At 43.7% G+C, this 24,717-nt stretch overlaps 1 protein-coding gene across 1 annotated transcript in view; it reads right to left on the bottom strand.

Annotated features, from left to right (window-relative positions):
- Positions 1-24,717, bottom strand: part of GRID2 (glutamate ionotropic receptor delta type subunit 2) — a 1,009,897-nt gene that overhangs the window by 5,373 nt on the left and 979,807 nt on the right. The window contains exon 15 of the mRNA XM_087935906.1: positions 3,516-3,756. Coding sequence (XP_087792032.1) covers positions 3,516-3,756 — 241 coding nt within the window. The remainder of the gene's footprint in view (positions 1-3,515; positions 3,757-24,717) is intronic.

Raw genomic sequence — 24,717 nt, 5'->3', positions numbered from 1 at the left:
ACCACAATTGAGCCCAAAATTTCCATTGTTAAACATTTGTTAAGTGAATTTTGCCCCATTTTACGAATTTCCTTGCCATAGTTGTTAAGTGAATCACTGCCGTTGATAACTTAGTAACCCGGTTGTTAAATGAATCTGGCTTGCCCATTGACTTCGCTTATCAAAAGGTTGCAAAACGTGACCCTGGGACACACTGCAATGGTCATAAGTATGAACCAGTTGCCTGAATTTTGATCCCTTGATCCTAGTGGATGCTACAAAGGTCATAACTGTGAAAAAAGGTCATAAGTCATTGTTTTCAGTGCCATTGTAACTTTGAATGGCCCCTCAGTGAATAAGTCAAGGACGTATATGAGCTGTGGTAGTGCAGTGGTTAGAATGCAGTATTTCAGGTTAATTCTGCTGACTGCCACTGCCAACAATTCGGCAGTTTGATTCTCACCAGGCTCAAGGTTGACTCAGCCTTCTATCCTTCCGAGGTTGGTAAAATGAGGACCCAGATTGCTGGGGACAACAAGCTGACTCTGTAAACCATTTAGAGAGGGCTGTAAAGCACTATGAAGCGGTATATAAATTGAGTGCTATTGCTATATTTTTGCAACAACCTTTTGGTTTTTACAGTGAAATATATGGGATGTCTTTGAAAGAGCTTGACATCGGGAGACTCTGGTTGTATGGTCTACACACAGTCATTTAGCTTCTTTTAGCAGGCTAAGCAGGGCTTAGTAGATCTGGATTTGCCACCTAAGGTAGGTTCAACAGAGAGCTATAGTAACCTTTCAGAAATAATCTGTCTGCTAACCATAGTCAATACCTTGTCTATGTTATGCACAGCTGAGATCTACACACAGACATTTAACATGTGAAGTATCTCTTACTTCACATTAAGAAAATGAAGTCAAGTAAGAGAGGGCACCTGTGTTGATTAAGCTCACACTGACTTGCTGCTTGAAGTGCTGGTAAGGAGTTACAGAATGAGGCACATGGATTAAACTTGTGGGAAACAGAACCTACTGGTTTTACAGAACTGTAAGAAGACATGTTAGCCTGTGAAGAAACCACATTGTATTTATTTCTAATCTCATGAGCTAGGCTGAAGCCTGACAATTGTATGTAGGAAGGCCTCTGCTAGGCTAGAAACCAGTCTCAAGCAGAATTTGCTCATATGATAGTTACTTTAGAGCACAGGTGTCAAACTCAAGGCCCAGGGGATGGATCTGGCCCATGGGTCCACCCTGGAATCAGTGAAGGACTGGTCCACAGTACCTCTGCCAGTGAAAACGGAGCTTGGAAGGGCTGGTGTGTCCCTCCTGAGGTCTGTTTTCTCTGGCAGAGTTTTGCAGGGTTGCAAGAGGCCATCACAGCCGAAAATGGAGCTTGGGAGCCTGTTTTTGCTGTGGCAGAGCACTCGGGCCACCACAGGCGCCAACATGAGTGATGTCAAACTAGCCACACTCACCCTGGCCACACCTGACCCCCCACAGGTGCAGCCCTCAATGAAGTTGAGATTGACACCCCTGCTTTAGAGACAGCCCCTAGGAATTAGGACCATAAAAGGTAATTTGTAAATAAGGGAAGAGGGTGATAGAATTAGAGTAACGGGAGATGTAATTGGGGTGGAGATAATGTATTCACTTTAGATGCTTGGGATAAGTTGTGACAGCATAAGTACTAAGCCAATGAGGAAAAGGTGGGAGATAAATTTGTAACGGCAACAGGGGATATAAGAGGAACATATTGATGATTTAGGGGTGTGTTCACTGTATCTGTGTGTGGGTGGGGCACCCACTTTGCAAAATAGTAAATAAAATTACCATTGTTTTCTCTTGGACGCTTTGGCTGGTGATTGTTTATTTTAAAACCAGACAATGAAGCCCACAAACTCAAGCAATTGCCTAGCTATTCCTCTATAGTACAGGTAGTCCTTGACTTACCACAGTTCATTTAGTGACCATTCAAAGTTACAACTTCACAGAAAAAAGTGAGTTAAGACCATTTTTCACACCTACAAACCACTTCAGCCTCCCCAATGCTCACGTGATCAAAATTCAGATGCTTGGCAAGTGACTCCTATTTATGATGGTTGCCTTGTCCCGGGGTCACGAGATCCCCTTTTGCAAATTTCTGACAAGCAAAGTCAACAGGGAAACCAGTTTCACTTAACAACCGCATGACTAATTGACCAACTGCGGGGATTCACTTAACAACTGTGGCAAGAAAAGTAATAAAATGGGGCAAAGCCTACTTAACAAATGTTTCACTTAGCAACAGAAATTTTGGGCTCAGTTGTGGTCGTAAGTTGAGGTCTACCTGTAGATGCTTTAAGTGAGCCTTTTTAAAACCAATTTTCCTTCTTTATTAAAACCTTATTTGGAAACAGGAGAAATTTAAACTTGTTTGCAGGAAGGGCATTGGAGATCTGCTGTCCCAAGAGGAGGATGTTTGTTTAAGCACATTATCCTTTGCTCAAAACTGATAAATTTTCTTAAATGTGCATCTGGCTAAAAGATTGCATAGTCATCAACACCCCAAATGAGCTTTTCTTCAAGAGACAACTGGACTTTGTATGAAGAAAGCTGCCTCTTGAAAAAAGCACCTTTGGGACAAACATGACCTGGATGGCTGAGTATCTCCACAGACGTATAGTCATCAACACTTGCAAAAAAATTAGAAATCTAGTCATTAAAGCTAAAGAAAATTGTGTTCCCACCAATCTGAACATGACTTTACCTGAGTAGTTCTGAAAAATGTTTAGCACTCTGAAAAAATTTCACAGAACAATTTAAGGCATAATTTTGCATTCAAACATCACAGAAACGATGGATAGAAGCACCAACTGATTGAAGTAATTCTAATAATTCTCTGCCATTTGATCAGTTAGCCAGATCATTAAATTTAACTTTTGGGTGATCAGTTGCAGGTCATCAAAAAAGGAAAGAGCACAAAACCTCTGAATGCAGCTGATTTTTAAGGAAGTGTATATAACAACGTACAGTTTAATAAACCATCGGTTGCAGGCCTTCTTTTTTTGTTCACATCTTATGAAACAGGGAAGCAAAATCTTACCAGAAGTCAAAACTGATTAACATTTGATCCTGCTTTAATCACCTAAAGATAAAATTCAGTTAAGCCAATAAAGGATGTAGTCTTAGATGTAAGCCCTGTGGAATTAGCAGGATTTCCTTTTGAATGTAGGATCAGGCTGCATCGTATGTTGGTAGAAGATAGATCTTATCCAGATTAGTAATAAAATACTTAATTGCTAATACTTTATAAATAATATGAAAGCCAATTATTATTCACTAAATGCTCGTGAACAAGATATGCGCTAGTAAATCCCAAGGAAATTAATTAGGACAAGTATTCATAAGTACGACATTATATTATTTCTTCCTTGATGTTTTTTTTTCAGACAAATGATTCAAAATTGGTGATTAAAATGCCATTAAAACATATCAGAAGATGCATTTTCCTTCTCACCTCTAGTGCTATGATGAAATGGAAGGGTCTCATACCTCTTTTGAAGGAACCTGTGAGCTTTTTCTTTTATTCCACCATGTTTCCAACATGGCAATTAAGCAGGAGAGAACAATCCCAGCTGCCAGTATGCAAAAAACACCTGCAAAACTTTTTATGTCCAAGGCTCCTCCTTTATATTTGGGGTCCACAGAAGAATGCAGATCACACTGGGAATTCTTTGACCACCACTTATGCTTCAGTAGATCCATGTGTCCGTTCTGCTGAAGTTCTAGAATCCTTGGAGAGAAATCACAGAGTCATGAATGTCTTCAAGAGCCATAGAACATTTATACAGCTATATGGTCCCGGAAACCAAAAGATCTCATCCACATGAAAACATTCCTGATGCCGACAACCATGTTGCATCAGCTATAATCCAGGCCCCTTGAGTATAGTCATACTGACATCATTAGATGACTGCATCAGTGATAACTATCATGATGAGCATTATAAATCCCCAGACATGTGTCCAAACTGTATTTAGTGCCAACGTTTCATTGAAGTTGCTGATGCTTAAATAGACTTAGCATTGATACTATGGGTTGTATCCAGGTTCAGTCAAGCACCTTGAAATGAATGGGGTTTAATTTACAATGTCAGCATATTGCTCCCAACAATCTGGGCCCTCATTTTACCAACCTTGAAAGCTGAGTCAACCTGAGCTGGTCAGGATCGAACTCCTGGCTGTGGGCAGAGTTAGCCTGCAATACTGCATTCTAATCACTGCACCATCATGCCTCATGTGTGACTGTACCCCATATAGTTATGAGGATATAAATCATTTCAATACTCACACACAGAGGGAGAAAGCAGCTCAAAAAGTTTTAGAAGTGAGATCGGAAGTCACTGTATCACTCGTTTCAAAGCCCATCCCAGTTTGATTGCATGGTGATATATGTTTTGTCAACTACCTAATGGATACAGCTGATCTGATCTTATAGTTTGCTTTACTTTACATGGCCAGTGAGAAGGAGGGCTTGCTTGCTCTAACTCAATGTTTCTCAACTTTGTCAATTTTAAGATATGTAGGTTTCAACTCCCAGAATTCTGGGAGTAGAAGTTCATACATCTTAAAATTATCAGGGTTGATAAATACTTCTCTAATAACTATGCAATATTCTAGGGTACAAGATAAATGCATTTCCTCCAGTCATGTCATGTGCTCTCACTTGCATCGGAACATCAGAATACAGACAGTTGCTGTTGCAATAAGTCCAAACAAAGGCATGCTTTGTACTCTATTGATTTTAAGCACCTGCTTAAAATGTGTCTTATTTAAATCAATTGAACTGCAATGCACTCTAAAGTACATCTGTTTAAAGTCTTCGCTTTAGTCAACACTCACTTGTTCTGAATGGTAAGCAAATATTATCTCACACTTATATGTACTTATAAGCTTCATACTCCACACAGTTTAAATACTTTAACAATAATACATTTAAATAGCAAATGAAAACAGGTCCTAGATGATAAAAAGAAGACTAAAGATTAAATTATGATGCAGTAAACTTAGGATATAGTAACCACAATAACATAAATAAGACAGGGTTAAAAGCAACCTGGTCTGTGTCAAGCCTGAATTTAGTTTGGTGGTCGATTCATGATCCATGTGCAAAGTTTTAGCAGCTTTCAGAATGTCAAAAAACAGCAGAAGGTCAACAGCACAGCAATTATTCAGATTTTGGAAGCAATTTTTTTTTTTGAAAAGGATAAGTGGATTTTTCAGCCTCCTAATCTCCCTGAGAGAAAGAAGCCGAAGCATTTCCCAACCTCCACCCTGGGATGATAGTTTATTAAATTTATTTGCCACTAAATTCCCAGGGACTCTGGAAAGGATGCTCTAATCAGACAGGTGGTATGGTAACTTATGTCTTAGTCATTAAAAGGCTATATAGATTAAAACTAGCTCCCTGGATTGCATACAAAAAAAAATCTATTGGCAATCAATGCACCTTTCACAGTGTGCCTCTAATGAAGCTGAAACGACTCTAGCTTGCCAGCATATGGGCTGCTGAATTTTGTAGCAACTGCAATTTTTAGATGGTCTTTAAGGGCAGCCCCACATAGAGCTTCTTGTCAGTGTCAATGTCAAAATAATGAGGACATGTAGAGAGCCACAGAGATGATGTTGGGACAGCTAAGCGGAAGCAGATGGTTACATAAACAAAAGCATTTGTTAAGCCGGGCAACAAGCTACAAGTGTGAGAAAGAAGCTCTGAATGACTCCTGTCTAATTCTCTGTAGTGTAAGAGGGAATGAGGGGAAAATTCAGGCTTTCAAAGTTATTTTTGCCTTCCTCAATAAAATACGCTTTTGGACAGATTTGTGGATTTGTGGAGTCAGCTTCCTGACCTGACTTATCTCACGAGACTGACAGGATGCGAATGATAGTTGCCCAAACTCTAAGAAAGGTTTGTAGACTGCGGTGAACCTGGGCAAAAGCTCTTCACATCACTGTTTTCATTTGCAAGTGGTATAGAAGCCATGCCCACCCAAGAAATTTCATAACAATAGCATTTAGGTTTATATACTTCCCTTCCCATAGTATTTTACAGCACTCTCTGGATGGTTTAAATTGTCAGCATTATTTGCATATTGCCCCTAAACAATCTGGGTCCTCATTTTACTGATTTCAGGAGGATAGAAGGCTGAGTCAACCTTGAGTCCCATCAGCATCGAACTCCTGCTGTGGGCAGAGTCAGCCTGCAATACTGGACTTAACCACTGCACCACCATATAGTAGAACAGGAGTCTTCAAACTTGGCAAGTTTAAGACTTGTGGACTTCAACTCCTAGAATTCCTCCTCGTGTTAGCTCAGGAATTCTGGGAGTTGAAGTCCACAGGTCTTAAATTGCCAAGTTTGAAGACCCTTGCAGTAGAACTTCTTCAAGTGCCAACCCCACCAAGAATCAAAACAGGAGTGCCATGACAAAATAGAGGGTTTCTGAATGAACTATCATTTTCTCATGCTTTGTTCCCATTCAATCTAGGCCTGGGCTGTCAAACTTGTGGCCCACAGGCGAGATGGGTCATGTGCTGACCACGCTCAGTTTAGTGAAGGAGGAAAAAAGTCACAATATGTCACTTGATGACACCATGACGATGTGAGTTTGACACCCCTGCTTTATAGCCTCTGATCAAGGCTATATCGGGACACCTCCTGTATCTCCTGCCTGGTAGAGACCGGGTATCTAGCTGGATATGATCTGAATATTGATGATACTTCACTCCAAATCATGAATGGTCCAGTCCAGTGGCTTCATATAATTGTTAAGTAACATTGGAGAGGAGTGGCAAAGGACTCAACCAGGAGTAGAGTTCCACCGGTATAACAACCAGTTCGGTGATTGCGCGCGCACGGTCCGCATTTTTAAAAAGCCCATTCTGTAGCCTCTGTGACTCAAACAGCTGAGAAGTGGCAAACCACTCTGTTGTGTGAATCAGCTGTGCTCTAAACGAAGGAAATAAAGCACAGGAAAGAGCAGGGGTGTGCGGGTGACCCACATGCTCGTTGCAGCAAGCCGGTTTGGAGCCATCTGATCATCAGAACAAGGGGTTCGCCCAAACCAGTCTGATGCGGTAGAATCCCACTCCTGCCATCTCTTATTGAGCGGAACTGCCCTCAGAGTAGGAACAGAGCCAGCATTTTACAATGCCTGCAAGTCCCAAGCGCTCCATAAGAATCTCATCGCTCAAGAGCTTCTGGGTAATCTAACAGGACTAAAAATGCTGCGCTCCCTCCATCCAGTCCTAGCTCATTGATGGGTTACTAGTGCAGATTCTACTGTGTAACTACTGTAGGTCTGAAATCTGAATACAACGAACCAAGACAACTCATTTCCTTTATAATTGAAGTTCAGCCACCTTTTCCAAGGTCTGACATTTCATCTCCTTGATGAATTTCTTGGTAAATCAGAACAAAACACCACGACACACAAACACGTTAAATGATCAGAAAAGGCAATTTTTGCTTAATCCTTTTGTTCAGCACTTTTGTTCAACACTGTTGTGTCTGTATTTCAGAAGTCAAGGGTGATGGCAGCGCTGCCTATCACCTTAATGACACGACCCATGCCCTGTACTGTTTATTTAATTTATCCAGCAATGGAAAAAATAATCTCTTCTAATTCCTCACTAAAGATTCCTCACTAAAGAGGGCTTGATTTATTTCTGGTATTCTTGATGTTCAGATCTCAATTGATCTTTATAACACTTTTGAGACTGAAATTTCTCCCTAACTGTATCACACCAATTGGAATATTACAGGTTGGAAAGATTCCTTCCTGGCAATCAGAAATTTTGACTAGTGAGAGATACAGATTTTGTAACGAGGCAGTGGAAGCAGAGATGTGAAAAAAGAAATGATTAAATCCTTCAGTTAGGGAAATTATATATCAAGGCAAATTACTGTAGCATCAAAGTGACTAGTTTGTCTAATGAGGCCAAAAGTCAGATCACATTTGACCTTTGCAAAATTGTGGATGTTCTGGCAATTTAATTCTGGTGTTTAGTCAAAGGAACTAATTTGTATGCTGAGGTTTTTGAACGAAGTGAGAGTTTCCACCTGGTCTAGTTGGTGAACAAACTCCATTAATGTTCAAAGTGATTTGCATGGGAAGATAATTAAAAAAAACTTTGGAGGATAATATTCGCCCTGAAAGACCCCCCCCTTTTTAAAAAGGGACCTCAGCATTAATTTGGCAGTAAATTTGCTTTTTGTAGTGTGTGAATTTCCCACAAGGTGGCACCCTGTCCACAAAAACAGACAAGCGCTCATACATACTCCAGTGTTCAGGAAGAATAAATAAATGTTTTCCTGTCAGGAAGAAAGCATATAATACTATGATAATTAGAATATACAGATACTCAGTTTTCAGAAGCATCACTTTAACAGGGCTTTTTCAAACTGTGGAGCACATCTCCACTCTGGCATATTGGGATTATGCCCTCAAACATTCAAAATACTTGCTTTGATTCACAAGAGTTGGAGGGTTTAAAGGGTTTAAAGAAGGCTGAATACCAAGAACAGAAATCGCATAGATGAACCCGGTGGAACAAAAGAAAGTGAAGATAGAAGAAAAAAGGATAGAATTTTAGCCAGGAAGTATTCTCCTGCAAAAGTTGAGATGCTTAAATTGAGAAATAAGGTTAAACTAAGACTTTCTAAGGACTGGTGGTTTATGGTAGCCAGCGGTTGTATTGAATTCCATTGCCTGGGTGCTAACTCAGCAGACTGGCTGCTCAAACTATAACACTGAATTTATTCTAGTTATTGGGGAGAGGAATAAGGCTGCAAGCCTGAACAGCAGTTATCTTGGTTTGAGACTGGCCTCCTGCCATGTCACCCAGAGGTAAAGACTGAGCTATTATGCAAGTACCAGTTATATCAGTAGCTGTAAAAACACAGGGCAAACATCTTGCACTGATGAAATATATGCATTATGCATGCATTGATTACAGTAAAATATAGATGCCAAGCAGAGTGTAATAATGTTGTGGAAAACTTTTTACGCTGCTCTATTTGGAGGCAAGACAGACCGTAGTCCATTAATGTGCATGGTTTCAGAAAAACTAAAAGGCATGTTGGCCTCCTGAAAGTACTGTTCTTGTGATACGCAGCGCTAACTTGTCTGCGGTTTTTATTATAAAAGAGATGAAATTTCCTTCCCTGAAGCAATCCTTCCTTCTTCTCTTAACCTTTTCATGCTGCCTGATGCTACTCAGAGTCATTGTTCACCAACATCTGGATCAGGGGTCACCAACCTTTTGGACGTCAGGGACCACCAAACTCATAATTTTAAATTCCAGGGACCACTAACCGGTTCTGTGGGCATGACCTAATTTGTGGGTGTGGCTTGGTGGTCATGTGACTGGCTGGTATGGCTTGTAAGTAAATATTATAAATATTTATATAAATATTGAATTTTTTATAAAAAAGAGCAACTTTTACTGAAAATCAGGCAAAGCAGACAGGCAGATTGAGTTGCTCACAGAATCACAGATTCATTCCGAAATCTATCTATCTGCCATTGGCTAGCTCAGTCTGTCACATAAAATTTGCTTGCAAGCAAACTCACAAAATTAACTCACAACACATCAAGTATTTAAATATTGAATTTATTTTATAAAAAAGAACATCTTTTTTTATAAGGCAAAGCAGGCAGGCAGATTGAGTTGCTCACAGAATCATTCAGTGATCTATCTATCTGCCATCGGCTAGCTCAGTCTCTCAAATTTGCTTGCTGTGAGTCTGCACTGAATAAATGAAGCTTCAGTCCTAAGGGAGGTTTGGCTGTGCTTAAAAGCAGAGCCAAAGATCTGAAGACTAATTAGAAAGCAAGAAATCCAACCATTTCCTGCTTCCTAGCTAATCTAAATCTCCCTGCACAGCAGAACAGATGATGGTCGGAAAAAGAAAAAATAGCAATTTAGCAGGCAAGTTTGCCGGATAAGGAGTGAGTGGGTGAGGAGGGTTCCTGTGGGCCATGTGGATGGCGCAGTCTTGTGTTTCTGCACAGCCAGGATTAATTGCTTTTGTGGGGGGTGCCCTGGGGGTAAGATTGTGGCCCACCAAAATTTTCTCATGGCCCACCGGTTGGCAACCGCTGATCTGGATGGCCATAAGGACTAAGATCTCAAGAACGGATTCAATTGAGAAGAAAGAGCAAAATGAATATAATATAGAGGTGGGTTTTAACATACTTTAACAACCAGTTCACCGAAAATGTGAGTGTGTGCACATGCACAACCCCTTTTTGCTTGTGAATGTCTACAAAATCATGGGCATTTCCTGCACACAGCAGCCAGGGTGAGTAGATTGGGAGAGGTGTGGAAAGCAGGTGGGGTGGGAGGGTGGGGTGCGCTAGCAAAAATGTGAAATATATAGGTTGGAATAGCGCCTGGGCATGTGAGCAGGCCCAACCAGTGATTGTAACTACCAGTACGGGCGAGCTGGTCTGAACCAGCAACAGCCTACCACTGATAATATATGACAGCGGTGGCTGACCTTTTTGGGCTCCCATGCCGAAAATTGCATGCCAGCACCAAGAAGGCAATGTGCACAAGCCCCCAAGCTCCCTGTGTGCATGGCCTCCCCAAATGTGTCATGTGTCTGTGCATGCATGCGTGACCCCTGTGCGCCATATGTCTGTACCTGTGCATGTGTCTCCTGCGCACCTCTGCCTTTGTGCATGCAAGCCAGATACCTGACAATCAGCTGTCGGGTGGCACACAAGCATGCGCAGTGCAGCTTTTCTGGGTGACCTCTCGCATGCCAGCAGAAGTGGTTCTGCGTGTCACTTCTGGCACGCATGCCATAGGTTCGCCATCATGAGTATACAACATGGGATTTATTTTATCAATGGTTAAATAACAAAAATGGAAGTTAGAAGCAGGGAAACAAAAGGAGAATGAAACAAAGAAGATATGTTAAGAGAGAGAAGCAAGTGTTACGATTAGTATGTTGAATATTATTATTTTAGTATTGCAGAATTGATACCGATGTAATGAATATTGGTGTAAAGTTTGATAACTCTTTTACTAAAGATATTTGTACCTGGACAGCACACTGTTCAATCGAAGATGAAATTATTATATTAAAAAATTTAAAAATGTAATAAGGAAAAAAAAGGAAGGGATTCTGTTATGTCCCTGGAACTGGCCAAAGTCCCCACCCAGGTCCGTTCATGCTGCGGGGGCGTTTGCTGCCCCTCATTGGCTGGCCTCCCTCGACAGCCGGCTATAAAAGCCAGCTGCAGGGTCCGGCCAGCCGCTGATCGCTGGAAGCCTGCTCCAGGCAGGGCTAGCACATTCAGTCCTTTGTTGTTCCAATGAAGTCTTGTTGCACCAAGCCCTGGTCTAGCCTCTCATTGCTCAACTACAACACTGGCGACGAGGATGGGATGGCTACCAGAGGCAATTCGCAACAGCTGAAATCACTGGAATGACCGCTGAGCCGCAGCCACGCCGCCGGAGAGCTCGGTCAGCAAAGAGCGAAAGTAATAGCGTCTGTAGCCGCTTTGTTAGCAAACTACAGAGGAAAGTGAAGCGCTGCGAGCCGCAGCCGCTCAGCACAAAAAGAGCGCGAAATTCAAACGGCTGTCGTTTGGATTTCTAGCCGGAATACAGCGCGGTGCTGTTATTCCGAGCTACTGACACTCACGCAGGCGCGATTTTCAAAGCGCTATCAGAGGCGGCAAGCCAGCACCGCCTACGCTCCCCAGGAGCGCGAATTTCAAAACGCTGCCAACAGTCGTTGCAGCTCAGCCAATTGTAGCCCAGAGAAAGAGCAGAGAGGTCCATGAAGCCTCTCCAGAGCTGAAGTCACTAGACTAACAAGAGCACAAGTGCCATTTGTGTCCCAGAGAGATTTCTCAACAGCATATCACACAAGAGCCCTCATCATGAACTCCAACCCAGCCTTCCCACCGTTCAAACCGGAAGAAGAAAAATGGGAATCATACAAGAATCGTTTTAACCACTACATCGACGCTATCGGTCTGGCTGATGCTGGGGAGCACAGAAAAAAGTCATTCTTCCTCAGCTATTGCGGAGCCATCGTTTTTGATACTGCCACAGCACTCGTCGCTCCACGTGAGTTAAAAAATGTCCCCTGGCCAGAGTTGCTAGAAATTCTCACCAACCATTACTCCCCCAGGCCCTCACAAATCGTGAGGCGTTTCACCTTCCGGATGAGGAAGCAAGCAGAAAAGGAAACCGTCAATCAGTATATGGCCGCCTTGAGGACTGCAGCCCTCCACTGCGGGTTCGGGAACTATCTTGATGACATGCTCCTCGACCAGCTCGTCTGCGGGGTCAAAGACCTTCACCTCCAGAGGCGACTACTCGCCAGGAAGGACCTCAACCTATCCCAGGCCGTCGAGGAAGCCCTGGCAGCAGAGCTGGCAACCCAGTCCGCCTCTGAAATTCAAGGCCCCGTTCCCAAACAAACCTGCGCCACCGTCCATTCAGAAGAAGTAGTCAACGAAGACGACCCTAACGAGCAAACAGACATCCACCGCCTCACTCATGCCAAACAACCACAGGCAGGAGCCAGGCTAGAAACCAACAGCGCACCCAAACACATCATCCTATGCCTATCCTGTGGAGGACCTCACTCAAGAGCTACGTGCAAATTCAAGGGGGCCATCTGTAACCAGTGCCACAAAAAAGGCCACATCGCTAGAGTCTGCCAGGCCGCGCACAACTCAGCACAAAAGGTTCCTTCCTTTTCCCATTCTGGACCTCAAAGGCAAGTACTCAATTGTCACACTTGCTACCATGCTAACCACACCTGTCACTCTATTAGTAAAATAACACTTTCCGTTCTATTAGAAGGTAAACCTTGTCATATGGAGGTTGACACGGGGTCAGCGCTCTCAATCATCTCTTGGAGCACCCTCAAGAAAATCCAGCCCAGACCATCCAGGAACCAGCTCCAGAAGTGCCAGATCTCCTTGAGGGATTACTAGGGAAAAGACATCCCAGTGCTCGGCAAAGGCAAGTTCCTCGTTAATTTTAAAGCTTTTAAAGGCCACCTGCCTCTAGTGGTAGTTAACGGCAACCTTCCCAGTCTTCTGGGGCTTGATTGGTTCCCCTACCTCGGCCTAGGGTTAACAGGAGTCCATGCTGTCTCAGCTTCTGACACTGACTCCTTATTCACTGACTACTCAGATGTATTCAGCAATGAGTTGGGGTGCTATAAGGGGACCCCCATCTCATTTACAGTTGACCCTAAGCGGTTCCAGTCCGGCTGAAACCGCGTAGAGTCCCATTCGCCATTCGGCCTAAACTGGACGCAGAGCTCGATAAATTATTAAAACAGGGGGTCATCGAGCCGACAGACTTCGCCAAATGGGAGGCGCCAATTGTCACACCCCTCAAAAAGGATGGCAGTCTGAGAATTTGTTCTGATTACAAAACAACAATCAACCACTTTCTACAAGTTAGCGCATACCCAGTCCCGGTCATTCAACATTTACTGCATACCTTTGAGCCTGGCAACATTTTTGCCAAATTGGACATGTCGCAAGCGTATCAGCAGTTCCCCGTTGACAACCAAACGGCGGAACTGCAGACCATTGTGACCCACAGGGGTGCCTTCCAGTGCAAGCGTCTCCAGTTTGGCGTAAGTGTTGCCCCGGGGATTTTCCAATCCCTCATGGAGCGTATACTACAGGGCCTCCCTGGCGTAGTACCCTACTTCGACGACATATTGGTCTCGGCCAGGGACAGACCCCAACTCTTCCAGAGAGTCAGAGCAGTGTGTTAGACAGATTCAGACAGCATGGCCTCAAATTAAAAAAGGAAAAATGTGCCATTGCCACTAGACAGGTGGACTTTCTGGGCTATAAGATTGACGCCTCAGGCATCCACCCCCTAGAGTCCAAGGTCAAGGCAATTCATGAGGCACCCACGCCAACCTCTAAAGCCGAGCTACAAGCCTTTTTGGGATTATTGAACTTTTATGCATCATTTCTACCTCACAAAGCATCAGTAGCAGAGCCTCTACACAGGCTCTTAGATAAAAAAGCGCCTTGGCACTGGGGACACGAGGAAGACACCGCTTTCCGTGCAGTCAAATCACTGCTCACATCTGACGCGGTCCTCATTCAATTCGACCCACACCTTCCACTGGTACTAGCCGCGGATGCTTCCCCTTTTGGGATTGGCGCCGTATTAAGCCATAGACTACCCAACGGCTCTGAGGCACCGATTGCCTTCTTTTCCAGAACGCTCTCAGCAACAGAGCGTAACTATAGTCAGATCGACAAGGAGGCTTTAGCCGCAGTGGCCGCGGTTAAGAAATTTCATGAATTCCTGTTTGGCCACAACTTTGAGCTAATCACGGACCACAAACCTCTCCTGGGTCTTCTTTCCAGGGACAAGCAGACTCCCCAAGTGTTGTCTCCCAGAATGATGAGGTGGACTTTATTCCTGGCGGCTTATTCGTACAAGCTCATCCACCGCCCAGGAAAAACGTTAAGTCACGCAGACGCCCTCAGCCGCTGCCCCCTGCCAGCTCCAGCAGAAGACCCGGCCCCGGTCCACGCCATCTTCGATGTCACCGAGCTCGACCTCCCTGTCACCGCTCTAGACATCGCCACCAAATCCAAGATGGACAAAACCATCGCCCAGGTACTGGACTGGGTGAGGAGGGGGTGGCCGGGCTCAAACCTCTCAGCCGAATTCACACCTTTTAAGACCCGTCAACAGGAGCTGTCTAGCATACAGGGCTGCCTGCTGTGGGGCACCCGGGTGGTTATCCCGGCCGCACTTCGCACACCAGTCTTAGAGGCACTACACGAGGGCCACCCGGGCATCGTCCGGATGAAGGCGTTGGCTCGAAGCTACGTCTGGTGGCCGGGCCTGGACGACGACATCGTCAAGTGGGTAAGCTCATGCCAACCCTGCCAGGAATCCAGACCATCCCCTCCAGTCACCACCCCCACAAAGTGGGAGAGTGCCAACGCACCTTGGTCAAGGCTACACATTGACTTAGCGGGTCCAATTCACGGCAAGACCTTCTTGGTGGTCGTAGATTCATATTCAAAATGGATCGATGTGGCCCAACTATCCACAACCACCACGCTAGCAGTTACCAAGGCTCTAACTCGCCTATTCGTAACACACGGGTTACCTGACACCATTGTTTCAGATAACGGCCCCCAGTTTGCCTCAACAGAATTTAGCCGTTTTGCCACAAATCTTGGCATCCGACATATCTTCACGGCTCCCTTCCATCCTGCCAGCAACGGATTGGCAGAACGAGCTGTCAGGTCCACAAAAGAAGCATTAGCCAGATTCAGCAAAGAAGATTGGCATCACAGGCTCTTCCGTTTCTTGCTGAGCCAACACTCGACCCCTTGCATGGTCACCAACAAATCCCCTGCAGAACTTCTAATGGGTAGGCGCCTAAGAACTGTGTTGGATAGGCTCCACCCTCACTATTGTCCTGACACCCCTCTCGCTTCAATGACGGGGGTCAGAGATTTTGTCTTGCAGGAACTTGTATTTGCGAGGAACTATGCCGGAGACCCACTGTGGATCCCAGGAGTGATAGTAGCCATCACCGGTCCCCGGTCGTACCGAGTCCAGCTGGAAGACGGCCGCATCTGGAGAAGGCACCTGGATCAGCTAAGGAAACGACAAGGTACCCTCGCCAGTGTCGGATCGTGGGCTCAGGTCGACCCCCAGGTGCCACACCAAGCTTCCATCGAGGACCATGCCAGAGCCACTGCACCACCTACACCCGGACCCGGAGAGTTGGCAGTAGACCGGGACTGCCAGATGGATCCGCCACCGGCACCAGCAGACGGGACCACAACATCGCCAACCAGTAGTACCACACCAGTGCCAGTACAAACCCCAGAGCGAGACCGCACCCCATCACCAACCCTACCGGGTTCCTTGGACTCTGAGACACTTGGTAACTCACTGGAGTTACGACGCTCGGGGCGCCAGCACAGACCGCCTGCTTATTTAAGTGACTATGCGTGTTCGCATCTGGGGGGAAGGGGTGTTATGTCCCTGGAACTTGCCAAAGTCCCCACCCAGGTCCGTTCATGCTGCGGGGGCGTTTGCTGCCCCTCATTGGCTGGCCTCCCTCGACAGCCGGCTATAAAAGCCAGCTGCAGGGTCCGGCCAGCCGCTGATCGCTGGAAGCCTGCTCCAGGCAGGGCTAGCACGTTCAGTCCTTTGTTGTTCCAATGAAGTCTTGTTGCACCAAGCCCTGGTCTAGCCTCTCATTGCTCAACTACAACAGATTCATTCTTGTTTTTGCTTAGGATTATCGAGCAGTCAAATCAGTGCCTGTCATTTTTTTGGCCCCTTTTAAAGCATTGTGCACTCTTTAAGGCTTGAAGGTACTCCAACAAATGGTGGCATTATTAGAAATGCAGGGAGCGTTTTTTAAAAAAAATTAGGCAGCTATACGAGTCCACGCCAGTTTTACTTTTTCTAAGAATTCAGTTCATCCATTTGCTGAGACTCAAAGAGACTTAATGACACATTCAGAGTGGGGGCATGAGTTCTTTTCACAGATGATTGGGAATGGCATGCAAGACTAAATGCCAGCTTCTTTGTCACCAGGCCATGTTAACCAAGAAGCATTATTTCAGCCTGCTCGCTTTTCCTCACTGAGAGCCAATGATGAGAAGCCATGTTAACACTCAAGGTCTAGTAAAATGACAAGGATATAATGTGATACCATGTGGAAAGGACTTTTTTTTCCTCTTCATTAAGAAAGCACAAGCTAATTAGTCACTGCAATGGTGAAGACGAGAGTTGCTATGAAAAGATTGGAATTGAGCCCAGTGGAGAGTGAGTCAGTCAGTCAATTTCCTTCCTAAAGAAAATGACTAGGTTCTGCTCTGCAAATTTTAACAGAAACTTTGCATTTGACATAGAACAAGGTATTCTGGATTGTAGGTAAGAGGCTGTTAGAGAGAAAGAGACAGAGAGAGAGATTGAAGCATACCTACTTGTATTGCATCTTACTGTCACTCATAAATGCTTGGAAATAGCAATAGCGATAGCACTTAGACTTATATACCACTTTATAGTGCGTTTACAGCCTCCTCTAAGTGGTTTACAGAGTCAGCATATTTCCCCCAACAATTTGGCTCCTCATTTTACCCACCTCAGAAGGATGGAAGGCTGAGTTAGCCTTGAGCCTGGTGAGATTCGAACTGCCAAATTGCAGTCAGCCAGCAGTCAGCAGAAGTGGCCTGAAGTACTGCATTCTAACCACTGCGCCACCATGGCTCAAATACAGATAGTTCTCCAGTTATGACCACAGTTAACATCAGAATTTACATTGCTAAGCATTGCAGGTTTTAAAGTGAGCCAAACCCAATTTTATGACCATTTTGGCCACAGTTAAGCAAATTACTTCGGTTATTAGTCTTAAGTGCATCTGGCTTTCCTTTTGTTGACTTTGCTCATTAGAAGCTAGCTGGGAAGGTCACAAATGACAATCATATGACCCTGGGATGCTGCAACCACCATAAATACATCCGGGTAGCCAAGCATCTGTATTTTGATCATGTGACCATTGGGATGCTGTGATGGTTGTAAGTGTGAGGACCAATCATAAATCTATTTTTTTCAGTGCTGTTGAAACTTTGAATAGTACCTAAATGAATGGTTATAAGTTAGAGACTACCTGTAATCCAGTGGTGGGATTCAGAATTTTTTACTACCGGTTATGTGGGCTTGGTGGGTGTGGCCTGGGGAGGATGCTATAAAATCTTCATTCCCTCCCCACTCCTGGGGGAAGGTTACTGCAAAATCCCACCTGCTTTCCAGCTCCATTCTCCTGTGCAGGGCAACAAAAGAAGACCTGGTCAATCAGCTGGGACTCAGGAGGCAGAGAAGAGATGGGGGCAGAGCCAGTCAAAGGTGGTATTTGTCGGTTCTCTAAACTACTCCAGTGCTGACTAGGCCACGCCATGCCCACCCAGCAACCAGATAGAAAGCCCCTTGATAAAATTTTTGAAGCCCACTCCCTGTATACAGGGGTTTATATATAACCTTCCTTAGAGTTATTTCTTCTAATAACTGTCACTCACCTGTCTGTAAAACTGAACTAACTACCTCACTAAAAGGAGAGATTGACATTTTTCACCAGCTATTTACTTTCAGAATGACATCCAGACCACCAAGGAATGAAGTTACCAAAAATTAGTGTTGGTGACAATTATATTTGTATCTATATCTAAATATATATACTGTATCCAGAGATGAATGATTTCTGTCTAAATTTCTTCCTAGGTTTTGTATGCTGTTGTATGCTAGGATGTTTTTTTTAATCTTCAATCTTTGACACCAACAATTATATATCACAAAGGACTAGTCATAATGACTGACATTAAACTTGGGCTGAACTGTAAAGAAGTTGAGTTGGCTTTTCATTCACATTGTTAATGCATTGTTATTAAATGTGAATAATTGCCTGCAAGATAAATTTGGAGTTGACAATTTGAATAGAATAGAATATCAGAGTTGGAAGGACCTTGGAGGTCTTCTAGTCCAACTCTTTGCTTAGTCAGGAAACCCTACACTACTTCAGACAATTGGTTGTCCAATCTCTTCTTAAAAATTTCCAGCATTGGAGCATTTACAACTTCTGGGGGCAAGTTGCTCCACTGATTAATTGTTCTAACTATTAGGAAATCTCTCCTTAGTTCCAGGTTGCTTCTTGATTAGTTTCTACCTCGATTAGTTTCTACCCATTGCTTCTTGTCCTGCCCTCAGGATGTATATTTGGATATGTGTCTGGATGGTCTGTTCTTAAAAAAGCAACCAATTGAAGATAATGGGGGTTGTAGTCTATCACATTGGGAAGACCTTGGGAACTGGGGATTTACTTTCTGGTGGAACTCAGTGATTCTTGGTTGCAACCTGTCTTTCTGCATATCCCTTCTTTCTGCCCAGTTAAGTAATATGATGAATGAATGAATGCTTGAACACTCATTTCAAAGAGAAGGCTTCTTTTTCCAGAAAATGGAAGTTGAGGTCACCAACATTGGCTTAGTACTAGATTAAGCCCCCTGCTTTTATTTTTATGAAAAATAAAATTACATTAAATTATAATGAAGTATCTGCACGTTGATATGAAATGAGATGTTCGTTATATTTATTGTTGGAAGAAGCACTGGGGAGGGGAGAGAGACTCTTAAATGTAGCGCTAGTATAGTGTCCCAAAGTTGCTTTTCAATTCTGCTGAGTACCACATTCCTAAAAGTCAGAATGGAAAGATGTTCTGCAGATTTAATTTGGAAAGGATGTGCTGAAATTATATGTTCACATATCGCCTGCCCAAAGGAGCAGATGAATAGAAGCACGAGTGTCCTTTTGCTGTCCCTAAATTGTATAATCTCAGGAAATCATAAAAGCTGTATTTATTACTGTTGTAGGAAACAACAAATGCATTCACTACGTATCATAAATGGGCATTGCCAGTACTGCCATAACCAGGAAAATTATTGATAATTTAGGGAATGATGCCTTGCTTTGCCAGAATTACTTTTCCCTCTTGCTTTTGTGCAGAAGAAGATATCATTTCTTTAAGGTAATGAATGCAACCTGAATACAATAACATGTTTCGGCCTCTGCTTGTTTAATGCATCCAATACCAGGTTACAGGTTTATTATGCTCAATCTTTCCCAAGCTAATTTACTTCTTCTACCTATCTTATTGCCTTGCCTCTTTCCTCCTGTGCCGCACAGTTGAAAGTTTGCATGTACATCTATTTTGTATCATTCATACCAGACCAGGGCCTTTTATGGACCCTGGAACACATCTGGTTCGTTGGCTGTCTTTGTTTGGTCCACATGAGGTCAATTGTACATTAGAAATGAAATGTAAATAAGTGCACTTCAGGGGGGCAGGAGAAGGAGCCAAGTCGAATCTGGCCCTGCACATAGCCACCATAAATTCCTTCAGTTGGTTGGCAGATTCTGCATTTGCACAATATTAAACTCTTTCCTGGACTTGAGATGATGAAGCTTGAGGAGATCAAATCAGTTTACATTGGTTTGATCCTCCACAGCAGTCCCAATTTCTCATATGGTCCCTTAGGAGAATTAATTGTCCACCCTTGAATCACACAAACTTCCATAATAGTTTAGGAATCTACTTTGAACTGTATCCTCCTATATCTTTTGAAGGATTACACAGGATTATGATCCTAGAGACGAATGGTCCACATTTTATTCTGGTTGGGACTACTATTGGTAATATTTCTACTTTGACACATAATTTTCTTTAATCAGGCTTACAAATTAACCTTAGTCCATTGGTTAACTTGATTTTGACTAGAATATTTAAAGTAAGTCTTGATTCCTGCTCTATCATTGGCTCTCTAGAATAAGCAAGATTTGTGAACTGGGTCCCAGCCAAGCAGAATCGAAAGGGGAAGAGAACTAAAGACAGAAGGATGAAAGAAACAATGTAATCTACAAAATCAAATGTAATCATTGCAACCAATTCAACTTGGGACACACATCACATCAATTAAAAACCAGGATTCACGAACACTGGCTGGCAGGCAAACAGCATGATCCTAAAATCCTTAATCTCTACCTACCTGGCACCAAACAGCATCAGTTCGATTGGAGCAATACAAAAATCATTGGACACACCACCACCTGTCACACTCGTGAGTTCATTGAAGCCTGGCACTCCACAAGCAATTCTATCAACAGACATGTTAACCTACAACCAGCCTATGAAGTGCTCAGAATCTAAATCAACTGCACAGCCAGGGGTGGGATTCTACCAGTTCTCACCTATTCGCTAGAACCGGTTGTTAACATTCTAAGCAGGTTGGAGAACCGGTTGTTAGAAGAAATTACTGGCCTAATCCTGTAAGGAAAGCAGGAAGAAAACATCCTGGTGTTGCTTACAAAAACTGCCTCTCCGTTAATCCTTATTACATTCTTGGCAGGACTAGACTTCCTGTCTCAGGAACTTCTCTGGAGTTTTCCCCCCCTCCTTTGCTGGTACTTTGCTTGTGTGGAGTGACCATTCAAAGTTACAATGGCACTGAAAAAAGTGATTTATGACCATTTTTCACACTTATGACTGTTGCAGCACCCCCACAGTCATGAGAGGCCAGATGAGGAGATGCGTGCCTCAATGTGAGTGATATAGATTTGGCCATGCCCAGCCAATAACATGACCACCAAGCCACATCCACCAACTAAGCCACGCCCACAGAACCAGTTGTTAAAAAAATTGAATCCCACCCTTGTGCACAACCAACCAGAGATAGCACTAACTAATCCACGCAACCTTCCCCACCAGCAGTTAACCTCCCAATGACCCTGACCTGATGTACTCTCATCACGAGACCCATCACGAGACCCTCAGTTGATATACTGACACCTGGAGCCCTTATAAACATAACAACACTGACATCCGCTAAACTTTGCTGAAGATGTTACCTAGCCTGATAATGAAATGTTCAGAAACCAACTCACAAGCTCAGAGTGAACCTTCACCCTCATCCTACACCTGAGCTATAGATATTTGCCACTACTGCAAAGATGAAAAAGTTATAAATAATGCAAGCTTCTTGTCATCTCCCTTAACATCCTTCTCCAACTCCCTTTACTAGGGTCTAGATAGAACAACTTGGCAGGGTCAACTTGCATGGTTGAATTCAATGCTGTATTAATTGTTTCATTCAGTTACTTTTATCATTGGTGACCATGTTTTCGTCAACATTATTGTAGCTCTTGTATTTCTGGATGGACTTTCTTTCTTTTATTATTATTGGCCATGGTTCCTTCAAAATTAATTCAGCTTTTGTTTTGGTTGAATTATCCTATGGCAAGTTGTCTTATGGTGAGTTGGCTGCAGCGAATGGGCCATGCAAGTTGACCACAGTAAGTTGCTTCATCTCACCTGCAAATACTTATATTCCGCTGCTCTGTTTTACTAAAAGGGTTTCCCTTTATAACATGGACTCTCTCTGACTTCATCATTTCCAGACTAAGAGGAAAAAAAAATGAAGGGAGAGATCTATGACCCTTGCCTTAATTTTAAAACAGTACACAATAATTTTCCAGAGCCATTAAAAACAAAACAAAATGCAATTAGTATCTCACTGACTCTCAAGTATTATGCTGACTAGTAGCCTTTAATATTTCTATATCTGTGTTATGTGTTTATTATGTGCCAAAGCTGCAAAAGTCAAGCACTTATTACAGAAATGTCAGGCATGGTATTTCATTATATGGAAGCTGCAGTTCAAATGCATAGATAATGGTAATTATAATCAATGCTCAGAAATATACAGGGCTGCTGAAAAGGATTCAGCACTACTTCCTGCAGAGACAGAAGCCATAATGGAAGATGAAAAAAAGGAAACAGTAGGGTGACACCTTTGAGTTATCAACATCATTCTTACACTCGATGTGATACTTAGGTTTAAGAACTGGTGGTGGTGGGAACCATATAATTATGAAAATCCAGAGCCAATAATTTCAGCCTTTCAGAGTAAATTTTCAGGCTCTGAATAGCTGTACAAGATTTTTAGAAGGGTAACATAACAGCATCAGGCCATGGAGTGGGTAAATGGAGGTTAAACTGGTTTAATAAGTTTTTGTTTACAGTCACAATGAAGTGCTTAATTTAAATAATCTGCCAGGGGAGACAAGCTTCACCCCCTTCCCCTTTTAAAGAAATCATTAAATAATTCATTGCAAGAAAAAAAAAATAGCAATCATGTAAGGCACTATGTCTCAACATTAGCAACTTGAGAAGGTATGGAGTCCCCAGCCAACCATGTACCACGGCCATTTGGCTTCAAGTCCCAGAATGCTGGCTGGGGAATTCTGGGAGTTGAAGTCTGCATATCTTAATATGTCCAGAGTTGAATTCTGGAGGTTGAAGACCGCACATCTTCAAGTGGTGAAGCTTGAGAAACACTTATGTAAAGAATCACAGCTAGATGCAATAGGACCACAAGAAACAACACGACTACAGTGTAAGTATAGGTCTCTGTGTGATATCTTGCTATTGTTGGAAGTGCTTTATAGCAAGAGTCGACCTCAGGGACCACCAAACTAATACTTTTAAATCCTGAGGACCACTAATATGAATCCTGGGGACCACTAATATGAATTTTTTAAAAAAAGATAATATATTTAATATACAATTTTTATTTTTTATATTAAATATAAATTTAATATTAGGCTGATTCACAGATGAACACAATATACAAGCCTGATGATGGCAGATGAGATTCTGCCGAAACGTTGTTACAACTTTAAAAGCACAACTACAATGACATGGGAAAATACCCGAACAAAGCTGAATGCCATACATGTAAGTACCCGCGAAAACTTAAGAAAACTTAAGAAAACATATCTATCTGTCTGTCTATCTATCTATCTATCTATCTATCTATCTATCTATCTATCTATCTATCTATCTATCTATCTATCTATCTTTGGTTATTTGGGTTTTCTCCTGCATAAAATTGGAAGTATCCTGGCGACGTTTTGATGAAATCTCATTTGTCATCTTCAGGCTTGTGTCTTCGGCTTTGTGCTTCTTGGAGTAATGTGAGCTTGCAGCTGCTTCTTCCTTTTAACTGCTAGTTAAAAGAAGCAGCTGCAAGCTCACATTACTCACAAATAGGCTGGTTATTAGGAGCCTGTCTTCCTCAGTGCTATTTTGGTCTGGGCATTTGGTTTTCCCCCACCCCACCCCATGCTAAAGGAAAGCCAGCCAGGCTTCTCCTTCCCTCCTTCCCTTCCCCCTGCTCCCTTTCCCCCCCACAATCCTACTTCGGGACAGAGGAGAGCATGCTGGAAATGTGTGTGAGCCTTCCCAACATACATTTGTCCAGTGCTCACCTGCAATTCTTTGCGTTCCTCCAGGCCTGGCTTGCTGAGGGGGGAGAACAACTCTGACATCCACCCCCCGCCATGACTCCATCCACCTCTGCCTGAGGAAGGCACAGAAAAAGAAAGCGAGCAGAAACAAAGCTGGGGCAAAAGAGCGGAGACCGGAAGACACAGGCAACAGAAAGCGGCACTTTTCAAAGGTGGCAGCTTCTGTCTTTTCTTGCCTGTGCCTTCTTCACTCTCCACTCTTTCGCCCCAGCAAGAGCTATGTTTCTGCTCACTTTTCCTGTGCTTTCCTCAGGTAGCAATGGCTGGGTCGATGGCAGGGGAAGCAGAAGAGCAGAGCAACGAGAGGAAAGAGAAAACTAATGCCGACGCCAACGTCCCATTCTGGACCTCTGAACTTGATGGTGAATGCAGACTTACCCACTCCACCCCCTCCCACCATCTCCACCCGGTACTTTTCCTGCCCTGGGCTGTCCCCTGCAGCCCGCGGCCATCAAGGAAGAGCCCAGACCAGGAGAGGTGAGCTGGAAGGTGCGGGAGTGCCATGCAAATGCAAGTAGCATGGTGCTCCTGCACCTTCTGTCCATCTCCATGGCCACTTCAGCCTGCCTGTGCCACCAGCCCCCTCCTGTTGCAACAGTACCATCACCTCATCCTGGCTGGTGAAGGCTGCACTGCTTTTTGCAGGTTTGCGCTTGGCCGAAGGGTAGGGGCCAGCAGGTGGGCGGGCCATGTGGGCAGTGAAGCCTTGTGTTCCCGCCCAACTGGATTAATGGCTTTTGGGTAGACATTTCTCTATGGCCCACCAAAATTTTCTCATGAACCACCAG

This window comes from Pseudonaja textilis, chromosome 6, assembly GCF_049901715.1.
Source record: "Pseudonaja textilis isolate UNSWEBS1 chromosome 6, rPseTex1.2, whole genome shotgun sequence".
Lineage (NCBI taxonomy): Eukaryota > Metazoa > Chordata > Lepidosauria > Squamata > Elapidae > Pseudonaja > Pseudonaja textilis.
This window is presented reverse-complemented; position numbering and strand designations above follow the sequence as displayed.